Source organism: Falco biarmicus, chromosome 3, assembly GCF_023638135.1.
Source record: "Falco biarmicus isolate bFalBia1 chromosome 3, bFalBia1.pri, whole genome shotgun sequence".
Classification (NCBI taxonomy): domain Eukaryota; kingdom Metazoa; phylum Chordata; class Aves; order Falconiformes; family Falconidae; genus Falco; species Falco biarmicus.
Genome location: NC_079290.1, coordinates 61,714,079 through 61,737,075, shown reverse-complemented (window position 1 = coordinate 61,737,075; position 22,997 = coordinate 61,714,079). Strand labels below are relative to the sequence as shown.

At 37.7% G+C, this 22,997-nt stretch overlaps 1 protein-coding gene across 14 annotated transcripts in view; it reads left to right on the top strand.

The window, feature by feature from the left end:
* The window catches only part of PIEZO2 (piezo type mechanosensitive ion channel component 2), a 315,127-nt gene that overhangs the window by 253,614 nt on the left and 38,516 nt on the right, over nt 1-22,997 (top strand). For 9 of the 14 annotated variants that reach the window (XM_056332062.1, XM_056332065.1, XM_056332061.1 and 6 more), the window contains 10 exons: nt 1,235-1,478; nt 2,686-2,782; nt 4,600-4,759; nt 7,189-7,278; nt 9,842-9,963; nt 10,767-10,838; nt 14,703-14,806; nt 16,865-16,963; nt 19,366-19,474; nt 21,160-21,225. In XM_056332062.1, the coding sequence (XP_056188037.1) occupies nt 1,235-1,478; nt 2,686-2,782; nt 4,600-4,759; nt 7,189-7,278; nt 9,842-9,963; nt 10,767-10,838; nt 14,703-14,806; nt 16,865-16,963; nt 19,366-19,474; nt 21,160-21,225 (1,163 nt within the window). The remainder of the gene's footprint in view (nt 1-1,234; nt 1,479-2,685; nt 2,783-4,599; nt 4,760-7,188; nt 7,279-9,841; nt 9,964-10,766; nt 10,839-14,702; nt 14,807-16,864; nt 16,964-19,365; nt 19,475-21,159; nt 21,226-22,997) is intronic. The other 5 variants (XM_056332072.1, XM_056332069.1, XM_056332071.1 and 2 more) reach the window with 2 other exon arrangements.

The following is a 22,997-nucleotide window of genomic DNA, read 5'->3' as shown; positions in this document are numbered from 1 at the left end:
AAATGGGAGGAAACTAAGAATTAGTTGGTTTTGCAGTGTTTAGCTATATGTAGTATTCAGTATTGCCTTTGGCAGATATTCTTATTTGAAAGCTCCCTGAGTCAATAGTAAGTCAAGGTTTTAAGGAATCTGAAAATACCAAATCGTTTCTCACCCTTTCCCACTGTAGGCCAAGGCTGATTTCAGATAGCTCTGTCTTGTAGCTTCCTGTCAAATGTTTCAGTAAATTCTATCACATTTGTATTCTGTTGAAGCCTTTTACCCCTCAAAACTTTAACAGTTGATCTCCATTGGAGAAAGATATTTTTAGCAGCTGTCTTTGAAAACTAGGCTTTTAACCTGACTGAATGTCCCCATAGTCATCAATAAATACAGAATTGTTTGCAGTGGAGTGCTGTAGTTGGCTTCATAAGAGAGATTTGCTATAATACCGCCCAGACTTCTTTAGAAGATGATCTCAGATAGCGTTTAAATTGTGTATGTAGCATTGCCAGATAATATCGCTCTATCCTGAAGTTTGGTGAGAACATGTTTTCGCCCCTTTCATGATACAAGGCTTGATCCTGCATGATGCAAAGTGCCCTAACCGGGTGTAGCAAGATGCTTGTCATAAAATCATAGAAAAGTTTGGTTTGGAAGGGACCTTAAAGATCATCTAGTTTCAGCCCACCTGCCATGGGCAGGGACACCTTCCACTAGACCAGGTTGTTGAGGTCTGGAGCACCTCTCCTATGAAAACAGGCTGAGGGAGTTGGACTTCTTCAGCCTAGAGAAGAGAAGGCTCTGGGGAGACCTTATAGCGGCCTTCCAGTACCTGAAGGGGGCCTACAAGAAACCTGGAGAGGGACTTCTTACAAGGGCATGTAGCGATAGGACAAGGGGGAATGGTTTTAAACTGAAAGGGGGTAATTTAGAGTAGATATTAGGAAGACATTCTTTACTGTGAGGGTGGCGAGACACTGGGCCAGGTTGCCCAGAGAAGCTGTGGATGCCCCATCCCTGGAAGTGTTCAAGGCCAGGCTGGATGGGGCTATGGAGTATATGAGCCAGGGAGACCCATGAATGAGCTAGACCCGCTGATCATGGTGTTACTCTTGAGCAGGTGTGCGAATGCTGAAGTGGAATGAGAATGCTCAGAAGACCTTAGGCACAAGTGTCACCCAGTAGTGCAGAAAGAGGAAAGATAGCATTGCCCTCAGAAAATGGTAACTTTTTCTCCTTCTTTTACTTCCAGGTCCTACTTAGACATGTATAAGGTGATAATATTTAGCTACCTCTTCTGGTTTGTGCTTACTATAATCTTCATAACGGGAACCACGAGGATCAGCATATTCTGTATGGGCTACTTGGTAGCTTGCTTTTATTTTCTTCTCTTTGGTGGAGATCTGTTGCTGAAGCCCATCAGGAGCATTCTGCGTTACTGGGACTGGCTGATTGCGTACAATGTCTTCGTGATCACAATGAAGAACATCCTCTCAGTAAGTAGCCGCTGTCTTTCCTCTGCCCTCAGCACTTTGGTTTCATTGGAAGTGGTGCACAGTGCATTGAGTGGTCACTAAAAATCCTTTTTCAGGACCACAGCCTTCTGCAGGCACAAAGCAGGCCGCATTTTAATTCAGAAACTGCAAGTGAATATCCAGGGAATGGTAATGCATATACATTGTAGGAAAATGTGCACCCATGTATTCAGTTGGGCTCTGTAAAAGCTCACAAGCTATTTTCAAAGGGCCAGGTTCTGGTTTCTTTTCCTAGTAAAGTATCTCCTTAGAAGTCTTGTGAAAATCTCAGTAGAGTGGGAAGTGAGTAAGAAGTGCAAGATTAGTCATAACATTGATAAATAGTGCACATTTAATTAAAACTTTTGTTTAAAACTAGCATTTTCAAACCTACTACTAGATGCAGTTGCTGTGTGATGTAATGTGAGGTTAACTACAAAATTACAAACTGCATTTCTGTTTCCTTTAGAAGCAGTGTGAAATTCAGGTGAAAATAGATATGTTTGATAATTAAATGTCAAATTCTTCTGCAAAATATTGAAGTTTTTTTTACATTAATTAACTCTTTAGAGCAGATTCTTGTAGTGGCACTGGTAGGTGATTGAGACAAGCCAGTAATTTAAATCTTTCTGAAAGATAAATTTAGATTTATATCTGGCAAATGCTTTTTAGCTTTGAACATTTTTAGTGCTGGACTGAAAAGAGCAGACATTTTTCTTTTTACATTTATATAAGTCACTGTACTGAAATAAAATTGATTTATGGGTGGTTTGAATTTGCAAATGTTCTAAATGCTTACATATGTGCTTCATTTTATGCTTGGGAATTCAGTGGAGCTACGCGTGTGTTAAGCTTGTCCATGTATGTTTGCGAGATTGAGTCAGTCATTTATAAAAGTTGCTTAGCTGTCACATTACAACATGTGCCAGATGTATCACTTTCTCTACAAAAACACAAACAAAACCCACATACCTTCTATCTCGCTGATAATCAAAAGAACAAATCCTTGCGATCTAAAAGTGATGTGTTTTGCCGGTTAAGGCATTCTTTCTTCTAATGTCTGTTTTAATAATGGGATATAATAGCCAAGGGTAGTCACAATATTCCCATGTAATGTAAAGAGGTACAACTTTTCTTAGCTTTATTTCTGGTACGTCTTGTTATATGAAATTGTTCTTTTACTTTCCAGATAGGAGCATGTGGCTACATTGAATCATTAATTAAGAACAGTTGCTGGTTGATTCAGGCATTTAGCCTGGCTTGTACAGTTAAAGGCTACCGTATTCGTAAGTATAGCTCATTTTTCTTCATAATTTTCTATAAATGAAGAAGCACCTTCAAAATATTTTACTGTATTTAAGTACCTGACATATTACCTTGTGAAAAAATCGTACCTGCAAGTTCAGTTAATACCACTTGGTCCTATATTGACTAGCAACATAGAATATTGAAAATATTTCACAGAACCAAAAGATAGATAGATACATATATACAGAGAAAACTATCAACACCCCACACACATACCCACACCAACAATTTGGTGATACTGGAACTTAAAACAGTTTCCCTGTATGTGCAGGTGATGTGATACTTGAGGGTATGCTTCCACTGTACGACTTGAGCTAGAATGTCATCTCACCATCACTTTAAGGAGAGGGCACCTTTTCCCAGCTGCATACTCCCACTCCTCCCTGTGTGCCAGGTCTTATGTTCAGTTGCTCAAAGGGTAAACCAGTTCAGCTCACTGAAATGACAAGCGGTTAAGCCAGGACAAAAGTGCTAATTTTTTGCATGCATAGTGAGTTTAGGCAATTTTTGTTTTACAATTATTCTCGTGTTTGTGATGATAAAAGGGAGGGAGTGAATAGTGTATGTGGATGAAAGTGAGAGAAGGGAGGAATGAAGTTTGGGGAGCAAGACACTTCACCTCTCAGTCAGCTATTAATTTGGCTCCACTTTGCCCTGACACCCTGGATTGACAGTTTGAAAACACCTGACTATTTTCAGTGGTTTTTTGCTGAATTTAAAGTACTGTTTCATCCTACTGAGTATGCAGCAAAGTTCTAAATTCCTGCCTTTGTGTCTGATCCTAATAGGTAAGTGGGGAGTAAGGGGAAAGAAAGGAAGTATGAAGATGCAAATTCATGAGATAAATGGTGTCCTGTAGTTCTCGTATTATCCAAAAATTTTTGAGCGGCAACAGAAACTTAGAAACAGGTTTCTTACTCCCCAGGGGATGGACACAGCAGGCTTTGAAGCTCTTGGAGCTTGACCTTCCAGATCTATTAGACTGGCTTGCTTGATTGTAAAGCCAGCTTCAAGCCAGAGTCTGTCCCTTGAGTACTTCTACTCCCTTCTGTAGAGCAGCATAGGCCATTTAGTTTATGGTTTAGCTCCACAAAACCCAGTTTAAATTTTTTTAATATCCCTGAGAGAACTGTCTTTTAGAGAAGAAAAAAATGAAAGAAAGATATAGCCCGAGCCAAAATCTAGAGGTAGGAGGAATGGGATTTCCTCTGCCTGTCTCCTCCTACCCTAAAGGAAGCAATTTTGTTGTTTCAAATATTTTTTCTCTCGTGCAATGGAAAGAAACACTGGACTGAGTTATGGAGAGGAAAAATGAAAATATTAGGTGGTGGCAGTGAAAAAATTATTTTGACCAAAAAACCCCACACTTCTTTCTCATGTTGTTAGTGTTTTTAATAGAAAAATGAGACAAAAAGTTGCTTTGAAATGAAGAAAAAAAAAAAAAAAAGAAACATACCATTTTAGAAAATCAAATATTTCAGGCTAACAAAAATTACTTTTTCTCCACTCCTTGTTTTCAAGTACTTCCTAGGACAGGGTGAATTTGTTTGCAAGTGGTTCAGTTTTGGTGAATTCTCAGTTTTCATGGGATATCACATCATTGGAAGCTTTCCAGTTTTGTGTAAAAGAAAATATGATGTACTTCAATTGGAAATGCATGTCAGTTTTCTAAAGAAATATCTAATTAAAGCACCTCAATTCAAATAATTTTAAAGGATAAGATTATTTTATTGAATAAACATTATAAAAGAATACTTAATACAACAGTTCTTATGCTGATGGTGTCTTTTTCCAGCAACCAACAACCTAGATTGTAAACTGCCCAGTGGAGAAGCAGGAATCATTTGGGACAGTATATGTTTTGCTTTCCTGCTGCTGCAAAGAAGAGTCTTCATGAGTTACTACTTCCTACATGTGGTTGCAGATATAAAAGCTTCTCAGATCCTAGCATCAAGGTAACATAAAGTTTTAAAAAATTAAATGAAGCAGCTCAATTCTCTCATAGGTACAGTACATGCTTATTTATGATAGGCAGTACTAAAAGAGTACTTTAACATTGTTTTAAACAATCCCTGCTAAATTCATAATTGCAAACCCAACTCTGACTAAGCACAAATGAGAAAACAAATTAATTGAGAAACTGGTAGAAATTAAAGCATCTTTCCTACCAAACACCATCTGCTGCTCTCGTAGCCCTTATTAAAAGCATGAAAGTTGATGTGTGTTGCAGCATTCTCTCAACATCAATATGTATGAGAGCAAATGCCAGAGTTTTTAAGCCTTGGAAAGAAAACACTCTGCTATCAGAGCCCGTTTGAGACAATGGGCCTTAGAAATCACAACTTCAAAAATGCCACATGAAGAAAAATAGAGGAAAGTTATCACATCTGGCTTAGAAAGACAATAAGAATGTCTCACTTGGGAAGTGTCACATCACTGAGCAATGACTAGGTGTGGTTAGGAAGTATCACCCTCTTTGGGCCTGTTACTTATACTTTCCCACCAGTATCACTATCACAACCATTCTTCTGTTTTTTAATAAGAAGGCAGATCTTAATTTCAGTAAGATTTCTAAGGAATTACTTTTGTCAATATAGAATTAATTGTATTGTAGCTTTTTTTCTTCAAAAAAAAACCCCATATGTACATTGATTTCTATCTGTTGAGGGCAAAATTAGGCTTGGATGTCCTGAAAGGAGGTATTTTTTACCTTCCTGTTCTTACTCCTCCAGGGATCATTTGAAAAAGGGAACATGTTTAACTGTTCATACTGAACAATATTCACCACTCTAAACAGGGCTAGCAAAAGATCTATGCGTCCATCCATATTGCCTGTCTCAGACTTTTGCTCTGGGGTAAATTTGTCTGCTGATGCCCAATTTTGCTGGATACCGCCTTTTTGTAGCCTTTTTTGTACCCTGTGTTCAGTGAAAATAGCAGAAAGTAAAATCATGAGTCTCGAAATGCCTCCTAAATTGGAATGTTTGCATCCAGAAGGAAAGAGCAGTCTCATGTAAATGACACTGGGCTGGGTTGAAAGAAACATGCTTGGTTCCTACTTCCAGCTTTGTGTCTTTTAGTAAGTTACTGAACCTACCCAGGCTTGAGTTCTCTAGCAGCAGAAGTGGAGACACACTGGCTTATGGCAGGAGCTTTGTAAAGATAAATGTACGAATGACCAGAAAAGTGCCAAGAACTACAGAAAAGAGGGTAATACAAATGTAGTGATATAATTATTTTTTTAGTTAGCTGCTTGCCTTGCTAAAATCCAAGCTTGAATTGGATAGTGGACAATGGACATAGACAATGAAAGAAGGTCAAGTTTGGATTCAGACAGCATGGTCTGAGTCTGCCTTCTAGTTAAAGTTAATATTGTGAAATACAAATTCCTTACCTAAATAAGATTAAACTGTGATTCAGACAATAGCGATGAGGATCCAATGACAGTTTTCGATAGTCCATAAGAATTTAGGAGTGATCAAGTTGCTAAGGAGAACATCTCCTTCTTTGTACTTTACCATACTTAGGGATAATAATTACTGCCAGTCTTGTTTGTATTCCTTTGAAAAAATGTAGTTGTGGTTATCCTGCATGTTACATGGAAGAATCATTAATCTTGCAGAAAATATGGTTGAAAAATTAGCTAGAAGTAGACCTCTAAAACTATAGCTGTTCTTACTGAATTTCTGACAGAAGAAAGGCTTTAAATCTAAAACTTTGAGAGAGACTTTGAGGCTCTTTGAGAGTCTTCAGAAGCTAATGAGTGAATGATGAAGAATGGCCAAGACATGATCTGGACATCCAAATCAACGAGTTGATTACATTTCTAACGAAATGTAGTTAGCAGCCATATTCTTGTGGCACACCAGGAACTTGCCTAAGGATTTGTGTCATCAGATTAGAAGCACTGTAGTGTTCAGAGGTTAAAAGTGCAGCTGAATCTATGCTCATCATGGCCCTGGATAAAGTTGGAATTTGCTCACAACTTCCAGGGGGACAAGGTGATTATAATGCAGAAGTGACTATAAAAACCAAATCCTGGAGGTGTGCAAGAACTCATACCTTAGCCTTGAACCTACCCATTCTCTGTGTTCTTGAGGACTGGAAGCTTAATTCCTTGAGCAGCTTGCTAGAGGAGCTTACAGGCTGAGCAGGGATCACAGTGTTTGGCCCCAGATCTTGAAATGTTTGACTGTAAAGATACTAGTATTCTGGAATAACTGATTATTTCTTTCAGGTCTTGGATTAGTTTTCTTTGATGTAGATGAGGTCATGTACAGAGAGAACATAAGAGTTCTCTGTGATTGACTGGTGTAAGGGAAACTTAGAGTCATTTAATGTTTCCTCTCCTTTTTTCTTTTATTTTGCCACATTTCTGCTGTAGGGGTGCTGAACTTTTCCAGGCCACGATTGTCAAGGCTGTAAAGGCAAGAATTGAAGAGGAAAAAAAATCAATGGATCAACTGAAAAGACAGTATGTATTTAATGTATTCTTTTATATATATATATACACACATACATATGTATATATTTCACTGATTGTTGGTATTTTTCTAGAACCTTCTTTTATAGAAAAGCTGATTAGGTTTTGAAGTATGATTTTCCTATTACAAAATTTTTTTCTGGGCATTCAGAGATCTTAGATATGCCAATATTATGTAGGTTTAGAGTCATCTTTTCCAAAAAGACAACATACTGCAGAATCTAAACATTGATTTAAACATAGAATTACATTTCTAGGACCAAAGGTTTGAGGTTAACCAAGAATCAGTGGCATGTACTGACCTGCTCGTCAGTGAGCCTGAAATTCTAATGGAAACAGATATTTCCTATAAATAAAGAGATGTGACCACCCCTGCTTGTTTTGAAGATTCTTCTAAACTCTAGAAATCAGATTATGATTGGTTAAAAAGATCAGCTTTTCACTGTTCCACACCTGAGTATCATACCAACATAACCATACAGTGTCCTGTTTAAGAGGTGATCTATATCTGTGCTGCTGTGCTGCATTTCTTTCTGTTAAGAGGTCCAGCCCATGTTTTAGTTCCAGGTTATCCTATTTTGTGTGGTATGAATGCATGTGACCCAGATGAAAGGGGGGGGGGGGGGGGGGGGGAAGTCTTTATTTCCTGTTTCTTTCCTTCCACTAATTACCCTGCTGTTCTCTTGACTTTCCCCATCTCTCTGAAGAGCAGGATAGTAAAGTGCAAGTCCCCTATGAAACTCATGAAAAAGGTAGGCAGATTACTGATCAGAAGTGCCACATTAACCCTGTCTCACTTGAAAGGGCAGACTTAGATGGTTAGAAAATACGAGACTAAGACACAGGAACTGGGTTAAAAAACCAAGAAATCAGAACAGCAAAAGGCCTAGTTAGGGAAGCTGTAATGAAAAGTCACCAAAATAGCCTGAAATCACAATGGGCTAAGGAAGCTGAGTAACATCCTGGCTCTGCTTCAATGGGTGGCAATATTCTTATTGGCTTTATCGTTATTAGGATTTTGTTCTGTACATTTGTATTCCTGGTAAAATTTCCTGCATGATTGCTCTTCTGTTTTGTTGGTGGTTCCTCCTCTAGTGTTTGAGTGCAAAATATATGTTTACCTTCACTGAAGATATTTGCATTCAGCTTAACTGGCCTGAAGATCCTTTCTCTTCATACAGCCAGTAAGCCACTTCTCATTCTCTTGCCTGCAGCCAGTATGATTTCAAAGCTGCTCCACTACCATGCATGAAGAGCCCTAACTGCTTCCTAAATAGATGTCAAAGCCCACTCCAGACTGCTTCTTCCACATGTGCATAACTAAAGAAGCATTAGAAGGCTGCAGGGACCGTGCTCCCTACCTGCATGCCTGGAGTTTCCCACCAGAGGATGTATTGGGCTGTTGCTGGCCCTGCTCTATGCTTGAATCAATCTTATCCCATTTGGCAGGATGTGCCTGTCCTGGAAACAATACTTTTCTGTTAATTCTGCAGAGTTAAAGAACAAGGAGATGATACTGCTTGAGGCAATGCCAAAGCTAATCTATATTTCTATAAAAGTTGCTAGTTTGTATTTGTAGGATGTCTGACTAAGAATAGAGGATGCTTCTTTTATTTGATTCAATGTAGTGCATCAGTACTTCATACAGCTTAGGCTGGTTAGGATGATGAGAATTGTCAGCGTGTCCAGGAGGAACAACCGTGTTGTCCAGACTAACATAGCATAAATTCAGCAGCAGATTATTGATATAGGGAAAGAAATCTAATTATCTACTGAATAATAGCAACTAGCTGAGATGAAGGAGTTTTTCCTTCTCCAGTAAATGGTTCTTCCCTAGAAACGGGTAGATTAATAAATATATTTAAGTGAATTTTTATCACTGAAGTTAGTGAATCATTTACTTGTAATTCAGTTGTATTGAAAGAACTTACTCCTCTTGATTTCAATAATAATTGCTACTGGTTTTCAAACTGCAAAAACATAGAACTTTTAAAAGACCAGATTGTGCTAACTTAACATGATTGAAAGAAGGACAATTGAAGCCTTCCTTACATCTGGACAAAACCAAACCAGTCTTCTGTATTTCCAGATAATGTGGGACAAATGAGCTTAAGGTGTGAAGATGTAGCACAAATACTGCAGAAACAGCCACATCCCTGGTTTAGAGTGACAAGTTTTAGGAAAACCACTGCATTAGGCAGAAGTCCTTTTTTCTCAGAGCTTTGTTTGCTGTGTTGTAGCTCCTGACAGCAATTCTTTTATTTTTAAATAATAGGATAGTTGAGGGGGAGTAGGTGAAACAGTCATGTGATAGCAGGCAACCCAGCTCTCACTGAAAGGTGAGTGAACATCTAGGCTTGAGCCTTCCAGCCAGCCCCTTCAGAGCCATGTGACTCCTTATGTTTAAGGGCAGGATTTGTGACGGTGTGGAATGGTTATTTCCTTTAGAAATGTTGAAGTGTGTGTGTGTGTATGGATGTGTTTAACACTTGTTTTTCAGAGTGAGTTAGAAAGGGTGAAGACGTGAATCTAATAAGATTCTTCCTTTTGCTAGAATGGATCGCATCAAAGCCAGGCAGCAAAAATACAAAAAGGGTAAAGAGAGGATGCTAAGCATGACCCAGGAGTCCTCAGAAGGGCCGGAGATTCGAAAGGTTTCTGAAGAAGATGATGAAGGTACCTTTAGCTATTGTTGTATTGTAATTGCAGTTGAGCGCTAAGGACCTAATAGACCTAATAGCTGGACAAGTGATAAATTGCTCTTCAAAACTGTCAGCGTGTAACAAGGTTGTTAGCTAAGCATCAGTTTGGAGCTTGATTCAGCCAAAAAAAATCTCTGGGATTTTGTACTGCAAGAAGATTTAGAGAAAGTAGTTTGCTTTGAGGTTACTTTTAGCAGTTGGCAGAGCGCTGAATAGCAGCAGGGGTTTGTTCTGAACAAAGTCATTTATCTGTAAACCACAGTGTTACACATAGGTAGCATCCACGTTTTTCCAGCAACATTTTCTGGATGCTTTGAGTTTTTTCAGTCACTGAAATGTTTGTATACTTTTAAATGTTGTTTAAAACATAGGAATAGGTAAAATACCTATCTAGTGCCACATTTCTAGCACGGTCTTAGGATCAGCACTTACTGGGTTTGAAATTTTTTGAGCCTGAAATGTAAAGGGGATTTGAGAGGAGGGAAAATATTTTCTTCTCGAAATCACAGTCAACTGTGACTGAATGTTTTAAAACAGAAGCCTGAACTTTTTAGCTCTTTTAGAGTGTAATGCTGTTTTAACTGCTGCATAAACCAGAATATTTCTGGTAGCGTTCATGCTTTTGAACGATTTTAATATTGAATGTATTCAGTAGATCTGACATCTGATGTGCTCATAAAATTTTAGCTCTTTTGAGAGAAATTAAAAATTATTAATCAGTGTAAGAAACATGTTTCTGATTTTATAAAATTAATATTTGGACATATTTTATTTTAGGAGAAGCAGACAAAGAGAAAGCCAAGGGCAAAAAAAAGCTGTGGTGGCGGCCTTGGGTTGATCATGCTTCCAGTAGGTTTTCTCAATCATCTTACAAATATGTGGATTTAACCCTTATATCCTTGACCAGAATGAAGGCATTCCCATGACCTGTTTGTTTTATGCCTGATTTTATGATTGTGACTTGATAGAAGGCTTGGTTTTTTTAACATATGATTTCTACTTCCAAATCTTCAAGGAGTCGGTTTAATCATATTTTGAACTTCTCTGTGTTGGAAGCGTAGCTAGCTCATGATACTTTGGGCATTCTTAGAAAAATACCGTATCAGATAAACATGTACCAAAAAAGAATCTGTTTTGGCCTCAAAAGTCTCAATTCTCCCCTATCGCAAAGCACAATATATTTTAAAATGTGAAGTTGCAGGTTTGGCAAAGCATTCTATGATCAGTCATCATTTCTTCTTCATATACACACATCATACATCCTTTTTTATGGTTCATCAGTCATTCTGCTGTCAACTGTAGAAATCTGAGTACCACACTAAGGCATCAAGACTATTCCTGGGACTAGGATGTGTAGAGCTCAGATTAATATCTCTGATCACACTTTAATGTACTGTTTATGCCAGTTGTTTTTTATTTCCATTTTTTTGTGTTTATCTGAAAGCAAAAAAATCTTCAGCCTTGAGCACAAGAAATTATTAGACTGTATCATGTGTATAATTTCTGCATTATGATATTTTGTTTGTAGCCCAGTCCAGGCATGCAATAGAGTTCTTCCCTATGTTATGGATTGGGTAAAGCAAGAAAACTGAGCCAACTGCAGTCTCAAATCAGGCATTCTTCTATTGCGTCTTTATTGAAGGAGATCAGACATGAGCTATTTAATAACCTCTGAAGTTTTAAAAAATACTCAAATGTATAGCACTGATCAGAGTTAAATATGAATATCTATATTGTGCCTGGTCATTTAGTTTAAAAGAATTACTCCAAGTGATACTTTTATACATCTACATACTGCTTCATTTACCTATGTGTATTTGTTTATAACTCCCAACATATATATTTACCAACAGCACTTAACAGAATGTCATATGCTTAATTCTATCAAGTCACAAGTAAACCGTGCCTCTATTTTTATTTTCCTAAAGGGCACACTGCCACTTTAGAGAGACCTATCCCTTTTCAAAAGTCTCAGGAAAATAAACTTTTGCCCTGTAGTTTCCTTAAGAACAACAATGACAAAACAGTTCAACACTATAATTTGCAAGTTTTTACTGTAGAATTTCAGGCTATGGTGATTTTGAAGGAATGGGATATGGTCTCTTGGTTTTTCACCACTGGTTTTGTAATAAGAACCGCTCAAAGAGAGACATTGACTTTGGCTTTTACTGATTTCACCCTCATTATTTAATATTCTTAGGTGACAACTTGCATTTTGGTATTTAAACAGTGAGCATTCTTGAAATTATTTATTGCAATAATGCAAAACCTTGTGGGAAACATCGCAGACCCTGATCCTGCAAACAGTGGTTGCCTGCCATGTGGCTTGCATCCACACTTGCTGAAGCATGGCACTGACAGTAGGTGTTTACAGGCATAGAAAGTGGAAATAGACTTATATTCCCCATCCATCCTTTTCAAAACACTGTGCCGTAACTGCAGCATTCTGCCACACATGGATGTTCATCTCAGTAAATGGGTTTGTGACTGTATATTTGTATATATTGAAGTCATTCAAGTTTGAAGTTTTATGCCAATTCTGATTTTTATTGTTATTTCATACCACTTGTTATAATTTTATTATACAGAAAGATGCATCATTTTGTATGTCATAGGAATTAAAACACAGTCATGAATTTGGGTCTGAGTAGGACAGTTGGAAAAGTGCAGGTTTCGTCATTGACGCCCACTTACACTCTCCCTTGCTGGGAAGTATGATTCCTCCTGTGTTTGTGGATTACTTACGGAGCCCCACAAAGATCAGCAGTAGTTAGGGCCACATGCTTTGAGGTCCTCAGCTTCTCCTGGGGCACAGAGTTGTGCCTGATGTAGTGCAAAAGATGATGCTCACAGCTGTCCTGGGTAGCGCTTTCCCTCTGAGCAGAAGCAAATGATAAGATTATTCTAATTTCTCCTGTGTGACTCCCCTTCTGCCTCCTCCATCTCATCCCACAAGGAAAGCCTGCAAGTCCCTTTTCTCAGTAGAGAAAGTCACTTTTTGCAGTAGGAGAGAGGTCCCCCAAGTCCAGTCTGTCCGGAAATTACCTTACTAATAAAATCTGGTCTCTTTAGCAGTCCCTGTAGGAGACTAACACGCTTCTTATTCCATTTTAATGTCTGCAAGAATGCATTATTGCTATTCAATCGTACCTCCCTCTTTAGTTGTAAAAGAGACAACTGCTACATTGTACTGTCCTCTCAGATAGACTTCAACCTAAAAATTCTGGAGGGAGACCATTATAAATTTGTTTTCTGCCAGCTCAGGCATTCCAAGTCTGACTGGGTGCTACTCTGAACCTTTAAGGAACTGCACTGCAGTAGAGGTTTCCTCTAGATGTCTGACCTTATCCTGCTGATCTTCTGTGTGGACAATTTCTGTTGCTGACTACAAGATATTTTTTTATGAAAGAGAACTGCAGACTAGTGTTCTTAAGACAGTCGTCTCTTTAATGCATTTTAGATGGGCATTCTTAGAAGGCCCTGTACCAAATAATTAATTTGCTTGATCCAATAAATATCAAAACTTTCTTTTCCCCTCAGTTCAGCAGTCAGAACTGCTGAAGTGGACTCTCTGTCCCTCTGCAGGGAGTTCATTGATGTTAAAAGTCATAGCTAGGCACATGAGGACAAAATTCCCTCTGTGAGGGAGTTTTAGATGCTGAAGTTATGATCCAATAGAGTTCTGGCAAATTTCAGTCTGCTTACCCTGAGGTTTCCACGGTAGTTATGTGTGGTCATCTGTGCACAGGGGATCTGTGGAGAATTCAAGGTATGATTGAATTAAAGCAATTGTTACTTTCCCAGAAACTTATAATGAGGGTTAAATATAATTTTCAATATAAATTTGTATTGCTCCCTATATCCGGATTGTGTGATGTTTCATCTAAGGAACTGTTCCTTTAAATATTTCAGCTTAAATGTGGAAATTATTTACCAGTTTTCACTGCTGAACATAATGCTGTGATTTTGATTTTTCTCTTGCTCATTACCTTATTTTTCATTTCGTTTCCCTTGTTTGTTCATGTAGGCCTGTTACCATCTGAGAAATAAAAACATTGCTTCTGTTCAAGGATATAAGGCCTAGCTGATTCACTGTGCATCTTTACTGTGTTGAGGTTTCAGAATCTTTCTGAATCCATGGGCAAAAAATTAAAACTCATTTGCAATGAAGTTAATAGAATCCAAGTAATTTATTTTAAACAAACCAAGGTTTTCCATTACCTCATCAAAGCTTAAATGTTTGAAGAAAGCGTTAACTAATACCATCCAGTTCCATAGTTTAAAGGATGCCTCAGCATTTTAAAGAGAAGTTTGTTATTTTTTGTCCAGTGGTACTGTTCCTGTAAATTCATTTACTTACCTGCTGGGCTTTTTTTACTCCCTCAAAAAACCATCAGTTCCCAAAAAATTATGACTTAACTGCCGGTTTTTTTCTCAAAAATATAACCTAGTAACTTGATATACATCAAGCTTTTTCTTTACACTTTCTTCTCATGGTGACATTTTCCTTAGTTCTTGTATATTTCTCATTAATGCCCAAAGTATCTCAGACTAACATCAGATAAATTGCCTGAGACTTTTTCATCTCTTGCTTCTCTGTTTTCATCTCTCCTGGTTATGAATTTTTAAATGACTAGCTGGCTGTTCATAGGTCTTGTGGCAGTTAAGAATAGAACTTTTCAGAAAAATAAGAAAATATTTTGTTTCACTTAGTGGTCAGAAGTGGAAATTATTATTTGTTTGAGACGGATAGCGAAGAGGAAGAGGAAGAGGAGAAAAAAGAAGAGGAAGAACCTCGGAAAAAATCTGCATTTCAGGTACTTTATGGTAATTTGCTTTCTAGGTGACATCTGGAAAAAAACGTAGGCTTCTCATAATACAGGCATATATGTTAAAGCAGCCAGGACATCTAAAGTAGACCTGAAAAGTACTGAAAATTAAATTTCTTGCCAACTTCAAATTCAGTTGGCCTGTTTTAAGTATTGCCAGATTCCTACAGGAACTATATTAAGATCGTATTCTCATCCACTTATGTCTGAGGAAAACAAAAATACAAAAGCTAAGAATCTGAGATTTATTTTTTCTGCACTGCAATAAAGACAAATGAAGATGCTGACTCGCCTCTGGCACTTCTGTACAATGCCTCAGTGGTTTTCTGGGTTTGAGTAATGTTATCATTCCATAAAGGAATGATCCCAAAAGTAAGCAACTTTTCATGGAAAAGAATGCATACCTTAAAAAAATATTTATTTTTTTTTTATTATTGATCCTAGTGGACCAGAGAAATGTATCCTTGGGTTGTAAAGACTTTAATATTTAAAATTACAAAAGGAGACCACATCACTTTCTCTCCTTTCTTTTTCAGGATTAACATATAACATGTTATAGGTTAATATGTTTGCATTTTAAGTGACAGGCTATGTTGAAGTAAAAGGAGATATTGTAATGTTAAAAAGATAGCTGAAGTTTCCTAGCTGCTTTCCTACACATGGACTGGTTGATGTTAGACAGTACTATGTATTGAATCCACAGGCTTAAATGAAGAACTTGGGTGAAGAAGTTAGTGAAATACTCATACATATAAGTTTGCTTTAATCTTCAGAAGATTAAAATTTTACTTGTTGAAGAGTTTTCAGACACAGCACAGAACTTTTTGCAGGTTTGTAACTTTAAAAGTTTAAGCAACCAGGTAGCTTTTTGTAGATGAGTATTCCCATCTAGGTGCAAACTCATGTCACTGCAGAACTGGTCCATTACTGAAAGCCTGACCCAAGCAAGAGCAAGAAACTGCCTCCGTGCTCTTTGATTCCTTGTACCAATAGCTTTTAAACAAAGCTTCCCAGACTAGTTCAATTCAGTTAGTAATATTTTATTTAGTTCATTGATACATTGTGCCTTTAGTTTATATACTTATATTACATTACCAACTGATTACATTTGTTAAACTGCCTGGGAAAATTTTTTCTTGACCTTAAAAAAGACAAAACAATTCTGGATTGAAAATAATGTGATAAGTAAGTGTTATTTTCTCTTATTACACTAATTTTTTGTGTATTTTGCATTTAACTCACCTTGGACCATAAAAATGGCTCATGAATTTCTAGGTCATTTTTCTCTCTGGTTTTCATGCAGGTATAGAGGAAAGTTTGCATTCTTGTTTCTCCTGATTTTTTAAAAAATTGGTGACAACATTTTGTTCAGATGTGCTGGTGCCAGGCACTGAGATTTTAAAGAGTTCTAAACCAGAGGTCAGAAGCTAATAAGATTTTTTTCATTTACTGTGGGTTTTGGGGGTTTTGTTTGTTTGGTCTTATTTTTTAAGGCTCAGTCCTGAAACTATTAATCTGAGGCTGGAGGATCTGGTCTTTATTTCAAAATTCTAGTCAGATGTTCTGTATAGGTGGCCAGCTCTGCAGTATGTGCAATATGAAGATGTTGGATTGCTTTATATAGGAGGGGAGTTGTACAGAACAGGAAATCAGTTTTGTTTATGAAAAACTTGTCCTTCATTGGTCATCATACGTATTTCGTCTTCCATCACCTTGCACATAGTCTTAATAAAAGTATTAGCAAACTGAACTTATTTGTTGTAGAGCCTGCTAAAGATATTTTTAATTGTTGATTTTTATGTTAATGTGAATTGTGTGCAATAGTCACTTCAAGAGTTAACGGAGATTTTATTTATTAGAGAATGCAGGCAGTTTAGAATCATCTTAATAAAATTTTATTGTGAACATCACAAATTATCTTTTTTCATATTGAAGTCTATGAATATAATTTTGTTCTTAATAATCTAGGTACCATAATTCAGTTATACTTTTTATTAATATTTTCTTGTTTTCTACTAATTGCTCTTGCTTTGTCCTTCTTTATAGAGAGCTATTGGGAAATTTGCTTCAGCCATTTTAGCCTTGCCAAAGTCTGTTATTAAACTACCCAAAACTATTCTTCAGTATTTAATCAAAGCAGCAAAGGTACTTGACATTTTGCGAATACTCAGTATGTGACCCATCCCATAGTTCCTAATGTAATGTATTACTTTGTCCTCGTCTGCATTTTTCCTCTTACATGAATGATTAAAAGGATTAATGACAGCCAAAGCTTCATTCCTAGTAAATGCAATGCATTTCATACTTCTGGAGTCATTAACCCACACAAAAAGTGATCTATGTTTTTTCAAGTACAACCCCAGAGAGAAAATGCAGACCCAAATTCTCATTTTCTTCTGATACTGCTATAGAGGATGGTCACATCAAGTTGCATGTATCTTATGGACACCGTGGTAATTGATCTCAGAAAGCTGGTAAAATGTTTGTAAAACACACATTCTGCTCCAAAGCCCTTTTTAGCTCTCTACTTTTCTGGCCTTCATAATCATAAAACCGCTTTGTGCATCTTCTTTCTTGTCCTCCTTGGGTACATTTAACATTTACTACTTTTGAGAGCATGGTGTATCATTTTACACTCCATATATGTAACAGATTACTCACAAGAAGTGAGCATTACACACTGAGCTTACCAGCTCCAAAGCCTAAAAGATACTACATTTAAAGTTTGTCCAGTGGTAAAAATCTAAGTAATACATATGTATGCACTCAGTCAGCTCTTAAAAATATCCAATGCTTAGCGTAATGTAAGTAGTTACATTAAATTTATTAATCAAATGCCTTTTTTTTTTTTTTTCATTCTTACCTTCTACCCTCTCTAATTTCTTTATTCACACTAAGACTGTGGCTAGCATACAGCTAACTGTTCAACAGCAGGTGTTGACAGTTTCTGCCTTTCAGTAATACAGTATTAGTTCACTTAAGGATCACCATTCCCCCTGACCACCTTCATTAGAAAACACCTATTACAAATCGAAAAGAAACCAGTGCCTCTGATCCCACACATTTTCTTATGTGGTGCTTGCTTTGAACAAGTCAGACATACAAAAGTAAATGTACAGACCTTGAGAGATTTGGAAGAGGACTTTCTTATCATCAGTACCAAAATAATTGCCTCTCCATTTTTGTATACATTCACAAAGCAGAACAAAGTATTATTCCCTTTTAAAGTCATTTAAAGTCAGTTTGACAGTTCAAAAAAAAAAAAATCCTTTAATATTCCAAAGCAATTTGTGTATGCAAATTTAAAAAATATAAATAAACCAAACAGAAATTTTACCATTCTGTCCTATGAGGGGCAGTTCCAGCTTCACTGAGATACGCGTGTGTTGCCGTCATTGTCTGCATGTTTGTCTTGTGAATTAATAGACCTGTTTTATTTTCACCCTCATGCCTGCATCTATGTGATTCCCTACCCTGTCTCTGTTACCAGCCTGTGTTGCTTAGAAATAGAAGACAATGCAGTGCCAATTGAAGATGATTACCATTTTTCAATAAAAACTATAAAAGGAACAAAAGAACATCTTTTGTCCTAAAGAGTTGTGGAGAGGATAATTTATTGTTATTCACATGTTATGTCATATAGGGAAAGAAGATATGAGTGTTACTGCTTTTATTTTGTAACCTTCCTTCACAGCTTGAGCAGAACTATTCAAAAAGTTACTTTTGGGTAAATGCCCCCCCCCCTTCCCGCCACTGCTATAACAAAGATATTTTGGGCCACTTCCATGCTTCAGGTAGTCATACAAGTTAGCAGACTGTTGATCTGAGTGGGTGCTGTGAGCAGGATTTGGCCCCCTAAAATCCCCTTGATATATATAGGTAAGTATTACTGTCTTCATTTTACAACTGGGAAAACTGTACCAGAAGGATTCATGACTGACTTACATGAAGGAACAAAGGGAGCCACTGTCAAAATCAGGATGAAATTTGAGGAATTCCTGACTGCCAGGTTGGGACTGTGCATAGATAACACGTCTGTAAACGTTCCACTGGGATCTGCAGAGGGAAAAAAAATACCTAAAGTATGAAACCTGTGCAAGTACAAATACCTGTACTGAGATATCACTACGTCTTTTGATGCTTTAGTTAGTTGGTTGCAGCACTTTCTTTTAGTTTCCATTAATCTGCATCTTGCCTGTAAAATGATAATGTAGAAATACAGAATTAAATGGAGAGATTCAGGTGAGGTAGCCCATATGCACAACAGAGTATTAATTCCCAAAGTTCAGAGCATGAATTTTTGTGGGTTCTAATGAAACTTGGTTCACCCACAAATGTTTTCACATTTGGTTTTATGCTAACAAAAATAGCACATGAAAACTCAGCAGATCTGCAGGGGAGGTGTTTGATTTGGGATTCAAAATATTTCCCGACCCCTACAGATCTGAACGAGTTTACTCAAACTATATAGTCCTGCTTGTGGCTTATTCTGTGGCTTACTCTCAAAACATGAAGAACCTTGAAATAAATGAGTTTGTTCCTTCCAGTTTGTTTATCAGGCCTGGATTACTGACCCCAAAACAGCACTACGACAGAGGCGCAAAGAGAAGAAAAGTTTTGGGAAAGAGAAGCGAAGGCGAAAAGGTTCTGGGGATGGTAGGTAGACTTCAGTGTTTTTAAAAATACAGTGTTCACTAGACTGCCTGTTGTTCCTGGTAGTGAAAGGCGGCTGAGCTTTAGAGGGCAAGTGCTCTCAGTTCTGGCTAAAAAGTGGAAAATTTACTTGGCTGGCTGTTTCTCCCAGCACCAGCCCATGAGAAGGCCAGCCAGAGCTGTGGTCTTCTGTTCTACAGAACAGACCCTGGGGGAGATAAAAGAGAAGAGGGGCTATGTGTGTTTTCCGTGGAGGGTCAAGACATGCACCCAGAACTTTTGCCAAATACAAAGACTCAACACATTGCAGAAAACATCAGCTATATGAAAGCATTTGTGGGAATACTTGCAAGAGAAAGCCATAACCCTGTAAATGTATAACTTTATAAATCAAATAACCTGGTAGTGAACAACGTTCCTGCAGAATATGGGAGTGTAAATGCCAAGTGTTTGGCCAGTATCAGGCAGAGGTAGGACATTACTTTTCACTCCCTCACCTTATGAAAATTTTTATCTTACTCCTAGGTTTTTCTAGGGTTGCTCAAAGTCCCTCATTTTGATGACAAATTAATGTGTGTTCCCAGAGAAAGTTTTGTATGAGACAGACTCAGGTTTTGTGTTGAAGGACTATTTCATGAGAAAGTTCCTGAAAAGCCATAGTTTGAGTGGAGCTGTAAGAGAAATTCAATGAAATAGCCACATATCACTTCTTTTTGCCATATGTCCTGTATTAATCCCTAATGAAGCTTGAGTTGATATTTGGGGAAAGATATCAAGAAATGTTTTTCACTTTCCATGCTGTACTCACTGAGGAACCCAAATATCCATGAACCTCTAAATTCACAGTCAATTCAGCAGGTAGCAAAAGGAAAGCATACAGATTTTATACAGTTTTGCTGGCACTGTAAAATCACTCATGCCTTTAAAAAGATCAGTTTATAATTGGGTCATATCTCTTCACCTTTTTCTTCCTTTTTTAAACAAGAACAAATAGAAATTCAGAAGCCTTTCTGGTTGGTATAGATGGGGGAAGAGAGGGGCTCATTCAGGCTGAATCAGCTGGACTTCTCCATTTGTCGTCTTCACCCATTGAAAAGAGGGAGCTTTACAATTTGACTGCTGCCACTGAAGTCATAACTGCAGTTACTGGGTATTAGGTAGAAGGAGAGTAATTTGTCTGTTCTTCAGTTCTGCCTGTAGCTCTACATCACTTTTCTGCTGCAGGCCTACATAAAAGCAAGTGGTAGTTTCAAACCAGCTCTGCTGCTTCATTTCAACCTGAAGATCCCACTCATTCATTTGGGTTTGCTGGGTCAGAGGCAGGCGATCAGAGCACTGGTCTGGTTGCCCTTTGCAGAAGTTGGAGAAATGAGCTCGAGTGTGAGCCAGTGAAAGGTGAGGCTGAGAAATTGCCTGGGCTCATGCCAACAGATGATCTTGCGCAGCACCCTGTGTAGCAGAAAATGCCACTGCGAATCACAAGAGAAGGGTGGTCATTCATGAACATCTTTGCTGACAGGGTTGTCCCCTCACTTGAATCCTTTAGAAATGGAAATGTGATTTCTGTTTAGTGGTAGGTGAGGAACCAGCCACTACTGCTTAGTAACTGTCGCATTTTCTAGCCTGAATGGCATTTACATCCACATTTCTATAAGTATCCTTACTGTTTCGTGCATTGTTTTTGATAGGTGCTACTGATGCGGACTGTGAAGACAGTGAAGAGGAACCTATCAAGAAGAAATCTGATGGACCAGGTATGAAGGCCGAAAGAGGTTTTCTCTGCTGTTAAAATGCAGTTGAGACCAGTGGTGTAAGCAGTGCATCACAGAGAGCATTGCTGTGATCCCAGGCTTGCATAAAAGCCACAGAATGAACTCTAAGCTGAGAACTTGCTAACTACATTCAGGTTTTTAATTGCCAGATTTATAAGTCCTGAGCATAGGAGCTTCTACATCTGGACTATTAGCTACTGCACTGATTCTCTACACACTAGTAAATACGTCTGCAGGCTCAGACTTGATCACTTGCTGTATATTCTCCTCATAGAACAACTTACGCCTAAGCTTAGCTTCCAGTCCTGATTGCATACAGCCCTGCCTGTTAAAATCTCCATTGATGTTGAATGTCTGTAATGTTATTATTGGCACAAAGACCTTGTGGTTTTTTCAGTGTGTTTTAGCAAGGTTAGTATAAATCTTTTGCCTGGTACTCACCCATTCAGCAAGGTGCAATAATTTCCTCTCAAAAAATGGGATTTTCCAGATCTTAGCCATTCTCATTCATAGTCAGACTTAAGGATGCTCTGTACAATAGAAGAAATGCCAGCAGTTTGCAAGATCTTGCCCATATTGGAAGTTTTCCTACAAAGAAGTGTAATAGATCATAAATCTAAGCTTGGCTCTTTGTTTCTAACTGGAGTAAAAGAAGAAAAGAGACTCTTAAGTAAGTCGTCATCATGGCTTGATGTTGCCTTGAGTGCTCACTTGCCTTGAGTGAGACTTCGTCTTCAAAAGCTGTTTTTCTTCTCTATTTAAAATTCATTACCACAGTTCCAATTAGAATTGTATCCCTAAGTGAGCCACAGGATAGAAGGTGTTAAAAAGATATGGGAGATGTCATTTCTTTCTCACAGGAGCAGTGGTCTCAAATAAGCAAGTTACATTGCTGTGGGGTTTTTTTTGGTGGGGTTTTGGGGACATTTTTGTTTGTTACTGGTGGTGCACCTGCGGTAAAACACTGAGTTGAATCACTGAAACACATCTCTAGGGAAATACTACAGAAGCTTGGTGCTACACAGAATTTAGGGAAAGAAAAGGAGGTTTATACTTAATTTGCATTGGAAATAGTCAATTTAAGGTGCTTTATATTTTGATTGAAATAATTCAGTCATTCCTAGGTAAAATTTGTTAGATTGTTGAAAAAAATCAGATGGTAATAGTTAGTGAAGCATTATTATCATTATTAACCTTAGATCAAATCCTGTCTCACACTCCCAGGCAGAGAGGAGTCTTTTCTGCATTTGACCCTTTAAGTTAGAATAACAATGTGCAGAAAATAAATATTTGTTTCCCTTTTTGAAGATGTTTAGATGCAATTGATCCCCAAAAGATTATTTTTAAAAAGTTTTTGAGAACAGCAAAGCTGCCAGAACAGCTACAGCATCATTAAAAATGTATGCTAAAATCGCCTCCATCCCAGAAAGAAAAATGACCTTTCAGATTAGAGTGGAAGTGCCTGGCAAAGCACTGTGGTGAGACTACGGCAAGCCAGTGATGGTCAATAATAAAGACAATTTTAACCTGAGAGCTGCAATTCTCCTGAAATCAGTAGCAGAAATTATATATTAGAGAGGAAGAGTATGGATTAAAAAAGAACATTTATATGTTGTGTATTTTTGTGTGCCCTGTTTTCCTTTAACCTATTCATAATATTATCAGGAATTCAAAGGAAATGAATGGTCCTTGAAGTACAAACAACCTTACATTTAATTTCCAATGTCAACATTTCCTTAGCTTCAAGACCTGCA